Source organism: Filicampus tigris, chromosome 8, assembly GCF_054856515.1.
Source record: "Filicampus tigris isolate MCC_2025a chromosome 8, RoL_Ftig_1.0, whole genome shotgun sequence".
Taxonomy (NCBI): domain Eukaryota; kingdom Metazoa; phylum Chordata; class Actinopteri; order Syngnathiformes; family Syngnathidae; genus Filicampus; species Filicampus tigris.
In genome coordinates, this window is record NC_141224.1 from 18971101 (window position 1) to 18988662 (window position 17562).

The window sequence follows — 17562 nt, forward strand, 5'->3', positions numbered from 1 at the left end:
CATCCTAGGGGGCGGCCATTTTGCCACTTGCTGTCAACTGAAAATGACATCACAGTTGCTCAGGTAACTACCAATCATAGCTCAGCTTCAGGAAAAACAGGTGAGCCGAACTCCCATGCACACTCGAGGACCCTGCGAGGTTGGAGAGCTGGTCCAATGTTCCACGGCCGCGACGAAAACCACACTGCTCCTCCAAGATTCTACTTCCCGACGGACCCTGCGCACCAGCACCCCAGAATAGACCTTACCAGGGAGGCAGAGGAGTGTGATTCCTCGGTAATTGGAACACTTCTTAAAAAGGGGGGACCACCAACCCGGTCTGCCAATCCAGAGGAACTGTCCCCGATGTACCCACAATGTTGTAGAGGCGTGTCAACCATGACAGCCCCACAACGTCGCGAGCCTTAGGAACTCCAGGGGGAACTCATCCACACCCGGGTCTTTGCCATTAACCACCTCGGTTATTTCAACCCCAGAGATAGGCGAGCCCACCTCGGAGTCTCCAGGCTCTGTTTCATCTATGGAAGGCGTGTCGCTGGAATTGAGGGGGACATCGAAGTATTCTGCCCATCGGCTCACAACGTCCCGAGTTGAGGACACCAGAACCCCAACTCCACTATACAATGTTAATGGTGCACTGCTCCCCCTTCCTGAAACTCCAGATGGTGGACCAGAATTTTCTTCAATCCGTCCGAAAGTCGTTTTCCATGGCCTCGCCGAACTCTTCCCACACCTGAGTTTTTGCCTCAACGAAGCTGCATTCCGCTTGGCTTGCCAGTTGGCCTCTGGAGTCCACAGGCCAAACAGGCCGGTGTCCACCAGCGGGTTCGGGGATTGACCCAACAGGCATCGACGACCTTACGGCCACAGCTCTGATCGGCTGCCTCAACAATGGAGGTCCACTTGGACTCAATGCCACCCTGCCTCCCCCGTGACGTGGGCAAAGTTCTGCAGGAGGTGGGACCGTGGGAGTTGAAACTGATTCTCACAGATGTTCCCAGCAAACACTCACAATACATTTGGGTCTTCCGGGTCGGACCGGCATCTTCCCCCACCATGGGAACTAGCACACCACCAGGTGGTGATCAGATGACAGCTCCGCCCCTCTCTTAACAGCTTTTGTGACCATTAATTTTCTAAGATCAGAAATATTGCATGTGGTTTAAATTTGAAAATGCACTTCAGTGTGTGTGTCCCCTACCCCTCCAAAGGCCAGTCAAAGATAATACAGTACAAGTGACTCATTGAACACACACACAAACACGCACACACTCCACACACACAAACACACAATTGCAGCCTCATGAAAAACATCCATTTTCTGTAAAACGTATTCTCGCTAGGGTCGTGGTTGAGCTGTAGCCTTGACTAAATGGTAATTGCCATCAAATCACAGGGCATATACAGACAAAATAACTTTCACGCTCACTATTTAGATTTCAATTATCCTATGAAACATGGAATGTTGGGGAAAGCTGTACCGTAAGTGAGGGGAAAACATGCAAACTCCACACATACCATTATATGTTATAAAGACGAACACCGCTAGTTAGACTACAGCTCTTTTCCCCCATCGGAACAGCACCTGGGGCAAATATCTCATCAAAGTGGAGTCATTGTCAAGGGCATATTTTATGTAGAATGATGAAACTTGGAAAACACCTGGGTCCCTGGGACTTATTTGGTAGTATTACAAAACCGTCCATCCGTTAATTTTCAATAACACTTATCCTGTCTGGGTTCACATGAAAGCCGGAGTCTATTCCATCTGGCTGCGCACTGTACTGATCACCTCAGCAGTCAATCACAAGGTACAATACTGTGTTACAAATTTTCTAATCCTAATAAATGGTTTAAAGTGATTAATTGTTTATGTCAGAGGAAGCAACACCTTCATTTCTTAAAAGCCTGTTAAAGATGGTGAAATGTGCCTTTATTTGTACAGTCATTGAATTACTTTGCCTTGCTGATCAAACATACACTGTACATCTGATGAAAATGGATCATATTTCTGTAGCTGTTTACTGAAGTGTATCCCAACAGATGCTAGCTCTTTCCCACCTACTTGTGATAGGACAGATACAGGTGTGCTCCTAAGTTTACGTTGGCAGAATTTGATAGATGTGTACCGTTATTAAAGAGAAATGTGTGATCAGGTAAAACAAATTTTACGCATATAATAATAGCAATATCACCAAACAAAATACAGCAATTAAAAAAATAATTACAAGGTTTAGTAATCAATTCTGCTAAATTAGGTAAGCTTATGAGCGTAACTGCATCTTAACTTCAAAGCGAATTTTCCTTTTTTCTAACAAGTTTTTCTTCTTTCATTTTAGCCAAAGCGATTTTTTTATATTGAACATCTTGAATTAAGGCTGCATCCTTGTGATCTATGATTTGCGAGTGTTTGCAAGTGTTGCGGATGTTGATTTTTGGACCGAATTCGTTCAAGGTCGCGAACAGTTGCAAAGGCGTTTGCCGGACGTTCGCCAACAGTTTTAATGGTCGCAAACAAATTTTCTATCTCTTCAAAAGGAACTATGGCACCAAGGTGCTTTTCTTCAATCTACCACATAAGCTTGTACAATATAAACTATTTGCGACCATTAAAACTGTTGGCGAAAATTTGCAGATGGTTGTGGAAGTGTGTGAACCTGACCAAAAATCAACATCCGCTATACTTGCAAACCTTCGCCTCACAGTAGGATACAGCCTTTAGGTTGTCTCTTTAAAAGGAACTGTGACACTAAGATGCTTTCTCCAATCCATCACATAAACTAATTGGACTGATACTGAAACTGAAGCATCAATACAGCCATCTGCCATCAGATACAGTGAATATGAATAGTTTACGCACCCCTGTTGAAATGCCAGGTTTTTGCGATGTAAAAAACGTTAGACTGAGAAAAATAATTTCAGCACCTTTATTAAAAAAACATGCACCCGAGAGTCATTTTAGAACTTTTTCCACCATTACTGTGACCAGGGTCTTTACCTTTACCTATCGGTACTCATTGGCCCCGGTGCTAACCATCAAATATAGGCCAGGCCCCCTCCCCAACTCTAAAGCCCATATCCCAAATTAGGGGCAAACATTTCCGACTGTTGCCTAAGGTAGAAAAATGCGGGTCACTCTCGCTCCCCAGGGCCAGGGTTGCGCTAGCCAGCACCCCATTCGGTGAGTTTTGTGTTATTTTACACTTCATATCGTGCATTCTAGTGAATTTTATGAGTAAAAATTGTTACCACATTAAGATAAGATAAGATAAGAATGCCTTTATTGATCCCACAGTGGGGAAATTTTCATTGTTACAGTAGCAAAGATATAGGTCACACAGGGGCGGCGGCATAATGTGGCCATTAATGTATAACATTGACGGCAAACATTTAGAATCAAACCTATGTAGATATACGCAGTAACATGTGTATATACACATGTGTATACACACCAACCTACATCTACATAAAAAATATGAGGAACACATCACTCAGTGACATCACATTTTTTGCACTTATTTTTGCACTTTTTATAAAATAAGGCTGTCATTGGTTCGTAAGAGAAAAAACTGGATGGGGACAGCGAAAAAACAAACATTCTGAGCCTTAAAGGTATGGTTGGGCCGGGATGGCCATGTTTTCACTAACACATTCAATTTATATATTTTTTGATCAGGAAAATGAAGAGGGTTGTCATTTTCTATTTTATCCATTCATTTTGGGGAAATTAGGAAATAAGTGACTCCATGAATAACGCCCCTTGTTTATGAGGAGAATGGCCGCGCCCCCTATAGTTTTCAGTCCTTGTTCGGTCGGAGTCACTGGAGGGACCGATTCCAAACTCTGCATTGGAAATCATTGTACTTTCATTGCTTATAACGTCCAAAAATGGTGATCAATTGGCACAAAGATTTATGTGGACATCCCTACTAATGCCCATTTCAACATATAAAAAGGATTAACCTCTCCGTGGCTGATTTATACGAGAATGAGGAAATGTGGACATGAGCAGAGCTACACAGATTTATGCAGGGCCGAGCGCACACTGCTTCTTTGCTTAATAAAAAACAAAAAAACAAAACACTGCCTCTTTTCTGATCACGGTTAGGACAAGCGAGGCATTTAACGCCAGTCGGGATATTAACAGAGACTGAAGTGGGAATGAGTGGACGTGCATATTCATTTGGATGAGGAATGGCCATAGTTTTTCGACTGACAACACGCCGTCCAATGGAACGTGACAGCCGAAATGGTACGTTCCAATGCGGCCACACTCGGCTGTGGAGTCGAATGCGCACGTTCAAGACACCCCCGGTGTTCGATGAGGTCTTACCTCACTCCGACGCCACTTCACTCTCGCGGCTGCAAGTGGTGTCGGACAACGCACGCGACTGCTTGGGAGGCAACCCCGCGACATGAAGACGCAGGTTCATGATCACCTCCACACGCTGCACGGAAGGTCCGGAGCTAATGTTGTTGTGCTAACGCCTTTTGTTTTATCGCCCTGATGCTAGTTGTTGCTATTGGCTGTACTGTTATCCTACTGTTGGCCGGTTAGCCTGTCATTGGATCGTAAGAGAAAAAAACAGATGGGGACAGCAAAAATCAAACGTTCGTCTTTTAGCTTCATATCGTACAAAACAGCGCCGGCGAAACAACGTGATTGGGTTGATTCAGTGGCTCTGCTGTGCTGCAGGTGATTGGCTGTCTCAACTTCACTTCACACATGACGTGCTTGTTTGGTTGGAGACAGTCCTGTTGCTACATCTCCTCTTGCCTGGTTTGCGGCGTGGAGCTGCCTGAGCTAACAAGGGGGATGATCATTTTGCGAAGGGTTTAAATCCGTGCAGTTTGTTGTTTAGCTGTTTTACCAAACACCAAATAAACAACAGTAATTGGTAAATAAACAATAAAATGAGTAAAATACTTTTGCAATACACTTTAATGCAAAATAAAAATGTATATGATCATTGGATGGGATAATCGTCACTAAATAGTGACAGCCCTAATTTTCAAACACAATTACACAGCCACTGAAAATGAACCACGGCTACCTATATGGTGACAGAATCGCAACACCATCAATGACTTAATTGAATAAAATGCATATAGTGTTTTAATTAACAATCATGTACAACTATATAATTTATAATATTTCAAAATGTTATTTTACTGAATTTCACCTAAAAAAATACACACTAATAATTGCCAGAGGTCTATGAAAACACACGAGACAGAGTGTATCTGTACACAAGCCAGACAAAGGCACACACTCTGGCGCAGGCTGGCACTCGTCTTTGCCTGTCTCGCGCCTTCTCTGCGGCAACACAATATAGTCCCATTTGTGTATCACATTGAGACAAGGCAGCATTATCCACAACTGGCTGCAGATCAGTTTCTATATGTGTCTGAGTGGAAGAGCAGTGCTCTTGAGTGGTGTGTTTGAATGTGTATGAGCGAGTTCAGGTTAAGGTCAACAAGACCTGTCGAATCTCACACACTCGCCTCAGGAGGTGAGAAGTTGCTAATTGGTAAAGGGTGAACGCCCACGCACATAGACATGTATACTGTATGTACAACAAAGAATTAAAAACAGACATTTTGTGAGGCTTTTGCACAGTGAGCCACGTCAAGCATACAGACAGACAGACTACAAGACAGGAACACTAGTAGCACAGTCCACTCTCTATGATCAAAATTCTTTTCCTGATTAAATATTTTGGGAGTGTTCAACAATTAACTGTATTAGCGCTAATTTCACAAGATTCAAAATCAATCTACCAAATTAAAAAAACAACCAGACAATTTGAATTTCCAGCGAGCATCGGATATACCAAAAAATAAGCTGACGGTACACTTTGATGCAATGGGACAAACATAAAACACATGAATACAAAAGCAAAACACTGACAAGGAGAATGGAGAAGACACCAACACTGAACTAACCATGTGGTAGACAGCCAACAGGTCTGACTGCACCTCTTGACGTCTCTAGGCCACTCATTCATTAGGCCACGCCCCTTAAAGACACGGCATGCGTACTGAAGTACGTGTGTTTGGGGGTGCGTATGTGTGTGTGTGTGTGTGTGCGTGTGTGACTTGGGACCTAATGTTATATTGCCATTGTATTTGATTATATTGTTGTTTATTATGTTTATTGTGCTGGTGCTGTTTTTGTGGGGGTTGGAATACATTTAAGGCATTTCAATAAGGGAAATTGATTTAACATACAGGTAATGACTCACAAGCTTTTTTTAAGTTAAACTTGAGAGTCAAATAAAAAAGCCAAACAAAAGTTTTTTTATGTCATGTTTCTTTTGTAGTATTTAAATGTACAACGTTTTAAATAAAAACTGAAAGGTGCTATTTATATTGGCTTGTAATTTTGTAGACTTGCGATTGATTAAAAAATGTTTTAACATTTTAATCTAATACAATTGCAATTACAGTTGTTCAGGTCCTTTGGCACTGGTGAGAATTAGGGATGAACAATTAAAAAAAAATTGAATTATATTTTCCCCACCAATATTGCGATTCTAATTTAATATGTGATTGTTTTTTTCAAGGTCCTCTTCCCATGTATTTTTTTTAAACAAACACAAGCAATAAATGAGTGTGTACAATAAATCTGATTCATAAATAGATGTTTTGGTCTTATAGGTTATGGACCATAAATTAATATAAAAGACTTTGGCTTACTAAACACTTTGAATTGCAGTCACAGATCTGCCCGCTCACAGATGACAAGCGCTACCGAACTCTCCCTCGAAGAGGTTCCTTTTTTTAGGAGCCATTATGACTGTTTCATGCTTTATTTACTTGTTTGGTAAAAGGTCAATGTGTCGACATGGGACCTACAGCCGCATTCATTCATAACAATGCGGCTGCTTCTGGCTTCTGTGATTGGATGAATGTATCGTACGTAGGTCGAACTTCCGCCTGGCGAGAACATAAGAGGACAGCTATTTTCATGTGATTCCATGGACATTAACCATTCGTTGTCTTATTTAATGAGACGCTACATTTCAAACAACACACACAGTACACTATTAGTAGTATTTTACTTACGATGCAAGTAGTACTTTTTTGACGAAGTTAAAAGGATTTTGGGGATTCCATTAGGCTGTATGCCCTTCTCAAACACACCTACTATTTAGATTTGTGTTTGCATGATCAAGCAAGCGAAAATAGTACATAAATAGTTTCTCTGGAAATTTTGTGAATAACTCAAATTGCACAAAAAAATGGGCATTCGTAATGCTTGGCTTCACTGTATACTTTCCAGAGGTGGGCATTTTACTAAAGTTTGCCGGTCCGTCACTCGTCAGCAGTCTGGGTACACGGCCGTCCTCAATCTATTTTTCAAGCCGAACCAAACTGTAATTTTTTGTCGGTCGGTTCGTCATGTTATTTTAACCGCGCTTCAGTCAGTAAACATCAAAGGTCCGTCAGCCTGCCTATTGTCAATCCTGGAAAAAGAAAATGGTCCAACAGATGTAAAATCCATCCATCCATGATCTGAATCGATTTGAATAAAATGGTAAATGGAGTGCACTATGGACATCAAATTGTGTTGGCTTGCTGCTTAACTCATTCACTGCCAGCCATTTTGAAGGATTTTTGCTGATCTTTCAAAGGCCCACATAATATTGTGTTCTACCAAAAGAAAGATTAGACTGTTCTTTCATTGGGAAAAAAGTTTCATTCTACCTTTCTCCATGTAGTAATCAGCAGTAGAGCATAGCCAAGTTTCACCAGTTTTCCTTTTTCTGACTAGAAAACGGAGAAAATTAGCTTTTTGTGAAAAGATTCATTTCAAGCTGAATTTTGACACCAATATATTTTTGCTTTTCTGACATCTCAAACAACTTCACAAGGACATAACCAACACCGACAAAATAGTTTTGATAATTAAATAATTTATTTGCAAGTATGAATACAGTATTCACAATTTTCAAATTTGACCAAATTGTATGAACTACAAACTACTATATGCAAGTATGTACATGCATGCGTGCGTGCACGCATGTCCGCACACGCGCGCGTGCTTATGTGCAAGCGTGTGTATTTATAACAATTTACAATTTTTACATTTGGAAAAAAAAAGTACTTTGAGTTTGAACTATGTAAAAGTGTGCGTGTGTGTGTGTGTGTGTATGTTGGAGTATCTTGTCTGTGAAATATAACTGCCAACAGCCAACAGGACAGTCAAGAGTCCAACTCTCCAGCAACCTTGATGCCAGCCTATGAATTATAGAAAAATAAACAATTACCAAAACATATTCTTTTTTTTTTATTACTGCAGTGTTTTTTTTTTTTTTTTTTTACCTCCTTTTTATTGCTCTGCCATCGGCAATGGGAAGGGCCTTCTTGCTACAATCTGGAAATTGAAGAATTATATACAATTACTCAAAAATATTTGTATTGCTGCAGTATCCATCCATCCATCTTCTGTGCCGCTTACCCTGACGCATGGAAAAAAAAAAACTTTACCTTTCTTCAACACACACATGCCAGAATCTCCTGCACTTTATACACATTTACAGTCATTTTCACATCATTTCTACAAATGTTTGACTGAATCTGATTCGAGCTGTGCAGTTTGGCCGCAATCACGTTACGAGGACTCTCGCGGCACTCCCCATTCGGTGTTACAGTACAATTTTTTTCCACATGTTCGGTGCATGCTCTATACCAGTGTTTTTCTAACTTTTTTGAGTCAAGGCAGATTTATTTCATTGAAAAAATCCCGCGGCACACCAGCAGCTGAATTTGTGAAAAAAAAAATGCTTATTTTAACAATATGTGTAATTGTGTTTATATAAGCATTTTTTAACATTGAATGACATCATATTATAATGTCTTGAATAGGAATTAAATGAACACAAAGAAAAAAGTATTTTATAATGTTTCATATTGATACTTACTCAGTGTGAATGGGCCTGTTTGGATAAACATGCGTCACTAATTCGGTTGTCTCTAAACAAAGACAATGAGCTACCTGCTGCTGCTGCTGCCACCTGCTCATATGGAAGAGTACTACAATGTAGTAAAGAGATGATTACGCTGCCGGGCGCTAGACCACACAGGCACACAAATTAGATAATTTCCCACGGCACACCTGACAATATCTCGCAGCACACAGTTTGAAAAACACTGATCTATACACACATTAGTACTGGCAACAAATGTTTAGTATAGTAGAATAATGGCTTGCATGTGACTGAAAGACGAGGTATTTTGATAGAGGAGTTAGCTACATACCTTCGCTACTGTTGGGAAGGAGTCTCGATGCGTCTCTTTTGGCATGGTGTCGCTTGTTAGACTTGCCTCTTGAGAACCGCGGCTTGTTCACAAGCGTCATCTTTTAGCTTTGAATATACTCGAGCATCAGCCATGTGTAATTCTCCGTTCTACAGTAAGTCCTTTCCCGTTTTAGGCCGCCCATACCCCCACCTTTTTCCTCCTTTTGTTTTCACATTGGTTGCTGACTCATCCACCGCGGTGCTGCCACCCAATGGTGGGGAAAAAAAATGCTTCCTCATGCCGGATCCCATTGAAAACTTCAGAGAAGATGGCCCGAACTTTGGTCCGCCCGCCCCGCTAAAAAAAAGGTTTGACAAATTAATTCGTCAAAGGCAGTGGGCGTGGCTATTTTGATTGACGATTTAATTCGTCCAAGGGAGTGGATGAGTTAAACTGCTTTACACTCACATAGATTTGACATTTCACATAGCCTACACTTATTTGCCCATCTATTGAACTGTTCAGAGCCTGCTGCCGCTTTAACTCTTTAAAGTTTTACTTTAACCCATTAAGGCCGGGAGTGCATAACCGCATTTCTACCACTCAAGCCAGGAGCACTGTTGCGTCTTTCTTCCTTTAAAGCTGGGAGAGCGGATACGCCTTTTTCTTTTTTTGATCAAATTCTCGGTCTCTTAGCCAATTAAATGCATCAGAATCTACATGTGACGGTGTCGTGAGATCTCGGAGGCTGTCACAGAATTTTTTGGGGCCTACATCGCGTGAGCTCTGAAATAACTGACAGCAGTGAAAAAGACGACACGCTTGTGGACTTTGAACCAGTGGAACCAGTCAAACGTGATATATGGTTAAGATATACGATTGTAGACAATGACGATACCGACATCCTTCTAACAGTACAGAGGACAGTCATTACCACTCAATTTTCAAGTACTTCTCTGTCACTGACAGAGAGTGTCACTGACACTATTTTTACATTTTCGATTGAAACATTAAATAAAAATAAACTTGGAATTGTGTGAAAGCCACATGTCTAAGATCTCAAATTCTGCTACAAATTCAAATCTGCTACAGGGGCTGAGATATCGATTATTTTGTACGTGTTGAATTTCTGGAAGAACCTCAGGTTTAAGAGGGTGATTCTATTGACACCCTTAGGTTTTGGGGAGATGTTGAGCCAGGCACTTTAGGCCTTAATGGGTTAAAGTTTTGCTGATCTTAACCAGAATTCCGTGTCATATTGTTGCCAAATGTACAATCCAGATGGATTAAAATGCTTCCTAGTCCTTGTGAAAACTGAAATAATGTACCCATTGCAATAAAATGTATTTTCTTCAAACTTGTCTTCTTTTTTTTACTACTACTACTACTACTACTTCTGTCTTCTAGCGGTTGGAAAACAACTTTTGGTGCACTACTGCCACCTTCTGAAATGGGGTGTGGGGGCTGCAAAATACCGTTTCACGACCTCCTAACCATACTCTTTCCAAAAGTAAAAATAGAAATGGAAAACTTAACTCTATAGAACTTCTCTGTAAAACTGTCTCTGTGTTCAAGGCTACTGGTACTATTACTTCTTAGATAACATGTTTGGATAATTGATTGATTACTTCTAGCCAGCCTGACTAACACATGATTCTTTCTTTGGTGCATATACCCCCACCTGCTGTACATATACAGTCAATGCAGTCTGTGTCGCATTTCCGTCTATCGTCAGCAGAACGGGCGTCTGTCAATAATGGACTGTGAGGTCTGTTCGGACCTGACCAGGTTAGATTACCCAGACGGACAAAAGTCCACTTCCGTCTATGCTTAGACCGTTTTTTAAGTTTGCCGTCTAAAGTCAGCGAAACAAGCGTCCGTCATTGACGGGCAGACGAACCGGTCAATCAGTCAGACAGGATGCCCACCTCTGATATTTTTAAATACATAAATTCAACATGGTGGCACGGTGAACGACTGGTTAGCACATTGGCCTCACAGAACAGAGGCCAAGGGTTTGTTTCCGGGCTTTGGCTTACCGGTGTGGAGTTTGCATGTTCTCCCTGTGCCTGTAAATTGTAAGAATCAAAATGTTCTTAAAGTTGAAATCAACCCAAATACATTTTTTTCAAGAATATGTTCTATGCAGGCCCACTACTTGAAACAAGGCATTCTGATTAATATTGCGTTTGTGGAATATGAGTTAAGCAGCAAAATCCACTCCTTTTCAGCCATCTCAGGGGGCGGCCATTTTGTTGCTTCTGTCGCCTGAAAATGACATCACAACTATTCAGGGCTCAGTAAACGACCAAACACGGCTCAGCTTCAGAAAACACGTAAGCCGTGATTGGTCGTTACCTGAGATGGCTAAAAACGGGTGGATTAACTCTTATTCACAAACGCAATATTCATCAGAATGCCTTGTTTCAACCAGTGGGCTTGCATAGAACATATTCTTGAAAAATATATGTTTGGGTTAACTTCCAGTTTAAGACAGATTCTTTAGGGGTTGTATTCAGATCAACAGTATCTTGTGATGTAAAGTTTTGAACTCCTGTGCTGTTACTATGTGATCAATCAAAACTTCTGTCATTGTTTTTTTTCTTTGCAACAATTACTTTATAGTCGCTGACAGCTGTTTGTGATTCACACCTGGGAACTGAGTGCCCAAGTACATCTCATGCATTAAGTTGCAAGTTGCAAATCATGTGCATTAAAAAAAAAAAGTTGGTCAGTCCCTGGCTTAAAATGTGTCAAAACTCAGAATTGAGAGTAATACGTCAGATCTAGCTTCCCAGTTAGCTAGACCATGAATGCAGGTCCGCAGTACATCCAATCACACCTTTTTTGCTCTTCCCTGAGGGCATTCAAAGCTCATCCCATGACTCCCATCACGGAGGTCACAGACAGCGCTACCCTTAGGGGCAGGAGGAGGACGAGGACTCCTACTGGTGCGATGGCCCCGCTGCGTTTGATGCAAGCCAGCGCTAGCATGCTTGCAGCTAACGTAGCCCTGCTAGCTCATCCCCGACGTCTGGCGGTGCTCGCTTGGTAAAACTCTGCACAGCAACTTCCACTGGCCCAAAGTCAGACCCGATACTGCGCAGCTGACTAGCAATTCGCCACATCAGTTAGCAGCATAACCACAGCACACCTCCGACATTTTACAGAGTAATGCATTCCAATAAATCACAGCAGAAAGTTTCCTTACCTGTGATTAAAGTCGTCGCGCTTTGAGATGACCGTGCCTCCTTATGATGCTGGATGTCAAGTTCAGCGACACTACAGTGGCTCCTAGTCAGGGAAGCAAAATACTACCACAGCTGCCTGACTGAACATCGCACGGCGCTGTCTGCCATCTTGTCCAGTGGACATTGGATGACACCTACAGGCAGTTTGCGGTGTTGAACGCTGTGAGGTCTTCACAGTACAGTACTGTATTGAGCTGTGTACTGCACTGTTCTGATAAGGGGCTGGACTATTTATTTATTTTTATTTTTTTAGATCAGATTGAATTCGTTTACATACGTGCCTGCGCCTAATGAACTGGGTTGACCCATTTAAAACAGGGCATATTGCCGTCACTTATTTTTCAATTCCACTCTTGCTTAAAAAAGAGCCTTTAGGAGAATTTCCAGTTGAAGATTTCATCCCCGTACAGTACTGAAACTCCTCTAATTAACACAACTAATGACGAGTCTTGTATGAAGCAGCTATTGTATTGTAATATCCAATTATTAAAATTATTCTGAGAATTAAGTCAGAATTCTGAGATAAAAGTGAGTATCTTGCCAACCTATTATTTGGTTTAATTCTGACTTTAATGTCAGAATTGTCCTTTAAAGTCAGAATTGACTTTAAAGTGAGAATTCTGACTTTATTCTCAGAATTCTGACTTTTAAGTGGGAATTCTGACTTTATTCTGAGTCAGAATTCTGAAAATAAAGTCAGAATTCCCTAGAATTAATTCTAAAGTCTGACTTTAAAGTCAATTCTGACTTCAAAGAACAATTCTAACTTCAAAGTCAGAATTCCGAGAATAAAGTCAAAATTCTGAGTCTGACTTTATTCTGAGAATATTTATTATTTATTTTGAGAATAAAGTCAGAATTCTCACTTCAAAGTCAGAATTCTGAGAATAAAGTCAGAATTCAGAATTCTGAGATAAAAGTGAGAATCTTGCCAACCTATTTTCCCCCCACTGGCCCTAATCCTTCCGTACTCTTCCGTACATTTCAAACACTTAAGAGCCTATACTTGTCAGTGCACCAGTCTTGGGATATGCAGATTTTACGTAATTTTCATTAGCATGTCTGATTTACAGTATGATATATCATTTAGCTGTAATCAATTGTTTTATACGCAAGTTTGAGTGGAACAAGAGCTTAGAGTGACAAATAAACACCCTGTAACGTGCTCTACCCTAACGGATAGTCTTGAATGTACAGTAGATGAGAACACATGAAGTTCGTTTACCTCCTATGTAGCAGCACTGTAAAATTGACTTTGGATGACAACTAGCGTAAGACTATTGTGCACAGACGTGTAGGCCTACATACAGTTTAGATATGTAATAATTGACAAGATCGATGTAAGTCGCACTGGTCAGTGGCTGTCCATCTTTTTTTAAATTTGAAAATGAAAAATTAGTTCACGATCCTGAAAAGTTTTAACTCCCCGTCGGGGAATCGAACCCCGGTCTTCCGCGTGACAGGCGGAGATACTGTCCACTATACTAACGAGGAAGTGGTAGTAAATAACAATCCGCTGTAGTTTTTATAAGATACACGACGACTCGCTGCGCGTTTATCGAATTCTATTGGCTACAGTAATATTAACAGCCGAATAGCGATATTCATTCATTTCCAACGGTAGTGCGACCCACTAACTACTGCTAACCCACTAACTATGCGACATACTTTTGACTGCTACGTCTGATGGAGCTGCAAACATGGCCAGACTAACTGAGAGGCTACAGCCCACTGTTGTCCATTTTTAAAATTTGAAAATCAAAACTTAGTTCGCAGTCGTGAACAACTGTCAAAATAACATCTCCCCGTCGGGGAATCGAACCCCGGTCTTCCGCGTGACAGGCGGAGATACTGTCCACTATACTAACGAGGAAGTCGTACTTGCCGTGAATCCATTGTTGTTTTTATAACATACACAGTAATATCACTTATAATTTAGCTAAAACAGCCGAAAAGCGATATTCATTCATTTCCAAAGGTAGTGCGACCTACTAACTATGCGACATACTTTTTTAATGCTACGTCTGATGGAGCTTGCAAACATGGCCAGACTTCCTGACAGGCCACAGCCCACTGTTGTCCATTTTTAAAATTTGAAAATCAAAACTTAGTTCGCAGTTGAGAACAACTATAAAAAGAACAACTCCCCGTCGGGGAATCGAACCCCGGTCTTCCGCGTGACAGGCGGAGATACTGTCCACTATACTAACGAGGAAGCCATAGTCGGTGGTACTTCATCATAGTTTTTATAACTTACAGAGGATGTCACACGAGGTGGAATTCCAGTTCCAACATAAATTGTATATATTACAATTATTTTCCTAAAACAGCCCCAAACCGAATCCCATTCATTTTCAACAATAGCGCTAAATACGGTATATTTTTTGCCCACTACGTCTGATGGGAACTGAAAACACGTCCGGACTAACTGAAAGGTCTCAGTCTACAGTTGTCCATGTTTTACATTGGAAAATGAAAAAAATTGTTCACAGTCCTGAAAACGGCGCGGCGCGTACAGCCGTGAATAGTTAAGCTAAACGGCCACCAAATTGATTTCCATTCACTACCATTGGATCCCAAAATCACTACCGATGCGATATTTTCTTGTGTGGGCAGAAGCTCTATTACCCAGCAAAACCTCAGCAAGAAGGAAAACGTGCTGGATGAAACAAGATCCAAACCTCAGATTCAACTATTAACCAGATTTCAAGACTACGAGGTAGATGTTCCAATAACCGTACAGAGTATTAGAGACGATAATTGAAATTTATAATACATTGGTAACTTATTGTATATAAAGAGACATGGGAGTTTATTAAAAAAAAACACGTTTATTTAAATATGTTAATACACAATATATTATTACACATTGCATTTAAAGTTTGTGCAAACTGTTAATCAACGGATGCTGGATAGTCGTTACCACATAAAACAGCCTTCTAATAAAAATTCACTATACAGGAAAGTAAATTGTACACTACAGTCAAAGATGTGTGGCTTCCAAAATGTTTACAACATCCTAATGTTGACATATAGCACCTATGTGTTTTAAGCTATGAAACTCCAAACATTCATTTGAGTGGAGTGCTTATTTTGTGAGTGGAACAGTAATGAAAACAGCCTTTCCATGGTAACCATACAAAGTATGGCCAAAAAAGCTGCCCAGTCAAACCCCAAAAGAGGAACCCTTTAGTGCTTAATAACAATTATTACCCAAACTAACGTCACAGTGAGCTGACCTTGAACCATCATTGTGGATGAATTGAGTACATGCGGACCTTTTGGAATAGTCTTGTAAATATTTCTTCGCAGAAAACATTCAGTATCAAAGGCCACGTGCACAAGGATTCTGGATGTTTGCCATGATGTGAACCTTTTCAGGACATTTGCATAGAAAGTACAGAAGCAGAAAACTCTTTCAAAAGTTTCAGACCTACTGTTGAAATGTGCTGTGTCCTTATTACCACCACGAGTTGACTGGTTCACGCTGATTAACGTTTGCGGGGGTTACACGGCAGTGCAAAACAGTGTGGCTTCTCCAAAAATGAACATCCCTGCAGGCATGATGCCATACTGGGAACAAAGGCATTCCTGCGAGACCATCACCACATGAGACATCTCCTCAATGTGATTCAACTGGTGCTACCTTTGTGGCAACAAAAATGAACCTAGTGACATGACAGAGTTATGGCATATCAGATGAAAGCAAAACACACTTCATTTGTTCCGACTGACAAAAATCAATAGCCTGAAGCACAAATGCTGTACACCGACAAAAAAAATAAAATAAAAAAAATAAAGCCTCTGGCACAAAAGGCACATTTTTAGATACAGATTTTCTCAGCTGGACGGAGCAAGATAGAAGTCAGAGTTAACAATACTCGGCTTCTCTTAGTCTCATATCTGGGCGTAGTTTGTGCGAATACAACTTTGAGTGAGCATTTGCTACCAGGGTGCGCACTGGTGGCACACGCAGGGTGCGAAAATGGCCCTAGGCAGTCTTCACAATTCCTTTCAGGAGGGTGCTGACAGACAGTCCCTTCGCAAGAGGTGGCGAAGGAAGGAAGTCGCTGGTAAATTCAAGGCAGCGCCTCACCAGTCAGCTGCACCTCGAGACTTCCGCTTGTTTCTGAATGGATGAGCAGCACGCCAGCGTGTCTGCCTGCGGTGCTCGGCTTGAACTGGACAGGCAGTTTCAGATAGTGCTGGGATCTAATGGGTAGAAAATCAAGAATATGCAACAATCAGGCAAGCAACATTGAGGTTGAAATAAAGAACCAACAAAACCGCACTTAAGTCCAAAAACCTGCTTCTGTTGTCTATGGATACATATGAAAAATTTAATTCTGAGCTTGCCACTACTCCCATCTTAACATCAATATCAATTTACATGCAGAAACATCATGAAAAGAAGTCAACCCAAGCATTTTTTTTTTCTCAAGAATATGTTCTATGCAGGCCCACTAGTTGAAACAAGGCATTCTGATTAATATTGCGTTTGTGGAATATGAGTTCCGCAACAATATCCACTGATTTTGAGACATCTCTGGGGGCGGTTATTTTGTCACTTCTGTTGACTGAAAATGACATCACAGTTGCTCAAGGCTTTGCTGATGACCAATAATGGCTCAGCTTCAGAAAACAGCTGAGCTGTGATTGGTCGTTACCATTTTCAGTCGACAGAAGTGACAAAATGGCCACCCCCTGAGACGGCTAAAAAGGGGTGGATTTTGCTGCTTAACTCATATTCCACAAACACAATATCAATCGGAATGCCTTGTTTCAACCTGCATAAAAATGTTTGGGTTGACTTCCCACTTTCAAAAGGAGCCTTGGCTTCAGTTGACATTGTAAGGCTCTATGTCCAAGGAACTAATAAGGTGGATAAATGTTGCACTACAGGTCTCCATCTATATGTTCTATCTTAAACAGAAGTACATATCATTTTTTTTTTTTTTTTTTTAATCATCACAATGCATCGCAGGAGGTATCATCCAATTGTTTATAGCGCTGTACATGCACCAGAAAAGGTGTTCAACAAAACACTCCACTCATGAGGTCAGGT

General features: G+C 41.1%; 2 protein-coding genes and 3 non-coding genes across 12 annotated transcripts in view; all 5 read right to left on the minus strand.

The window, feature by feature from the left end:
- Positions 1-12686, minus strand: part of LOC147143986 (low-density lipoprotein receptor class A domain-containing protein 4-like) — a 185794-nt gene extending 173108 nt beyond the window's left edge. The window contains exons 1-5 of one of the 4 annotated variants that reach the window (XR_015087823.1): positions 12458-12686; positions 9457-9603; positions 9265-9371; positions 8329-8380; positions 7903-8244 (exon numbers count right to left, since the gene is read on the minus strand). The gene's annotated coding sequence lies outside the window, so the exon portion shown is untranslated. Of the gene's footprint in view, positions 1-7902; positions 8245-8328; positions 9604-12457 lie in introns of those variants that run through there. The other 3 variants (XR_015087822.1, XR_015087821.1, XM_086037759.1) reach the window with 3 other exon arrangements.
- A 1233-nt stretch (positions 12687-13919) lies between these two features.
- Positions 13920-13991, minus strand: trnad-guc (transfer RNA aspartic acid (anticodon GUC)). The gene has a single exon. It is a non-coding gene; the product is annotated as a tRNA-Asp (tRNA).
- A 307-nt stretch (positions 13992-14298) lies between these two features.
- trnad-guc (transfer RNA aspartic acid (anticodon GUC)) lies at positions 14299-14370 on the minus strand. The gene has a single exon. It is a non-coding gene; the product is annotated as a tRNA-Asp (tRNA).
- A 270-nt stretch (positions 14371-14640) lies between these two features.
- trnad-guc (transfer RNA aspartic acid (anticodon GUC)) lies at positions 14641-14712 on the minus strand. The gene has a single exon. It is a non-coding gene; the product is annotated as a tRNA-Asp (tRNA).
- A 611-nt stretch (positions 14713-15323) lies between these two features.
- Positions 15324-17562, minus strand: part of cep192 (centrosomal protein 192) — a 38143-nt gene continuing 35904 nt past the window's right edge. For all 5 annotated transcript variants that reach the window (XM_086038671.1, XM_086038668.1, XM_086038670.1 and 2 more), the window contains one exon: positions 15324-16709. In XM_086038671.1, coding sequence (XP_085894797.1) covers positions 16577-16709 — 133 coding nt within the window. In that variant the 3' untranslated portion in view covers positions 15324-16576. The remainder of the gene's footprint in view (positions 16710-17562) is intronic.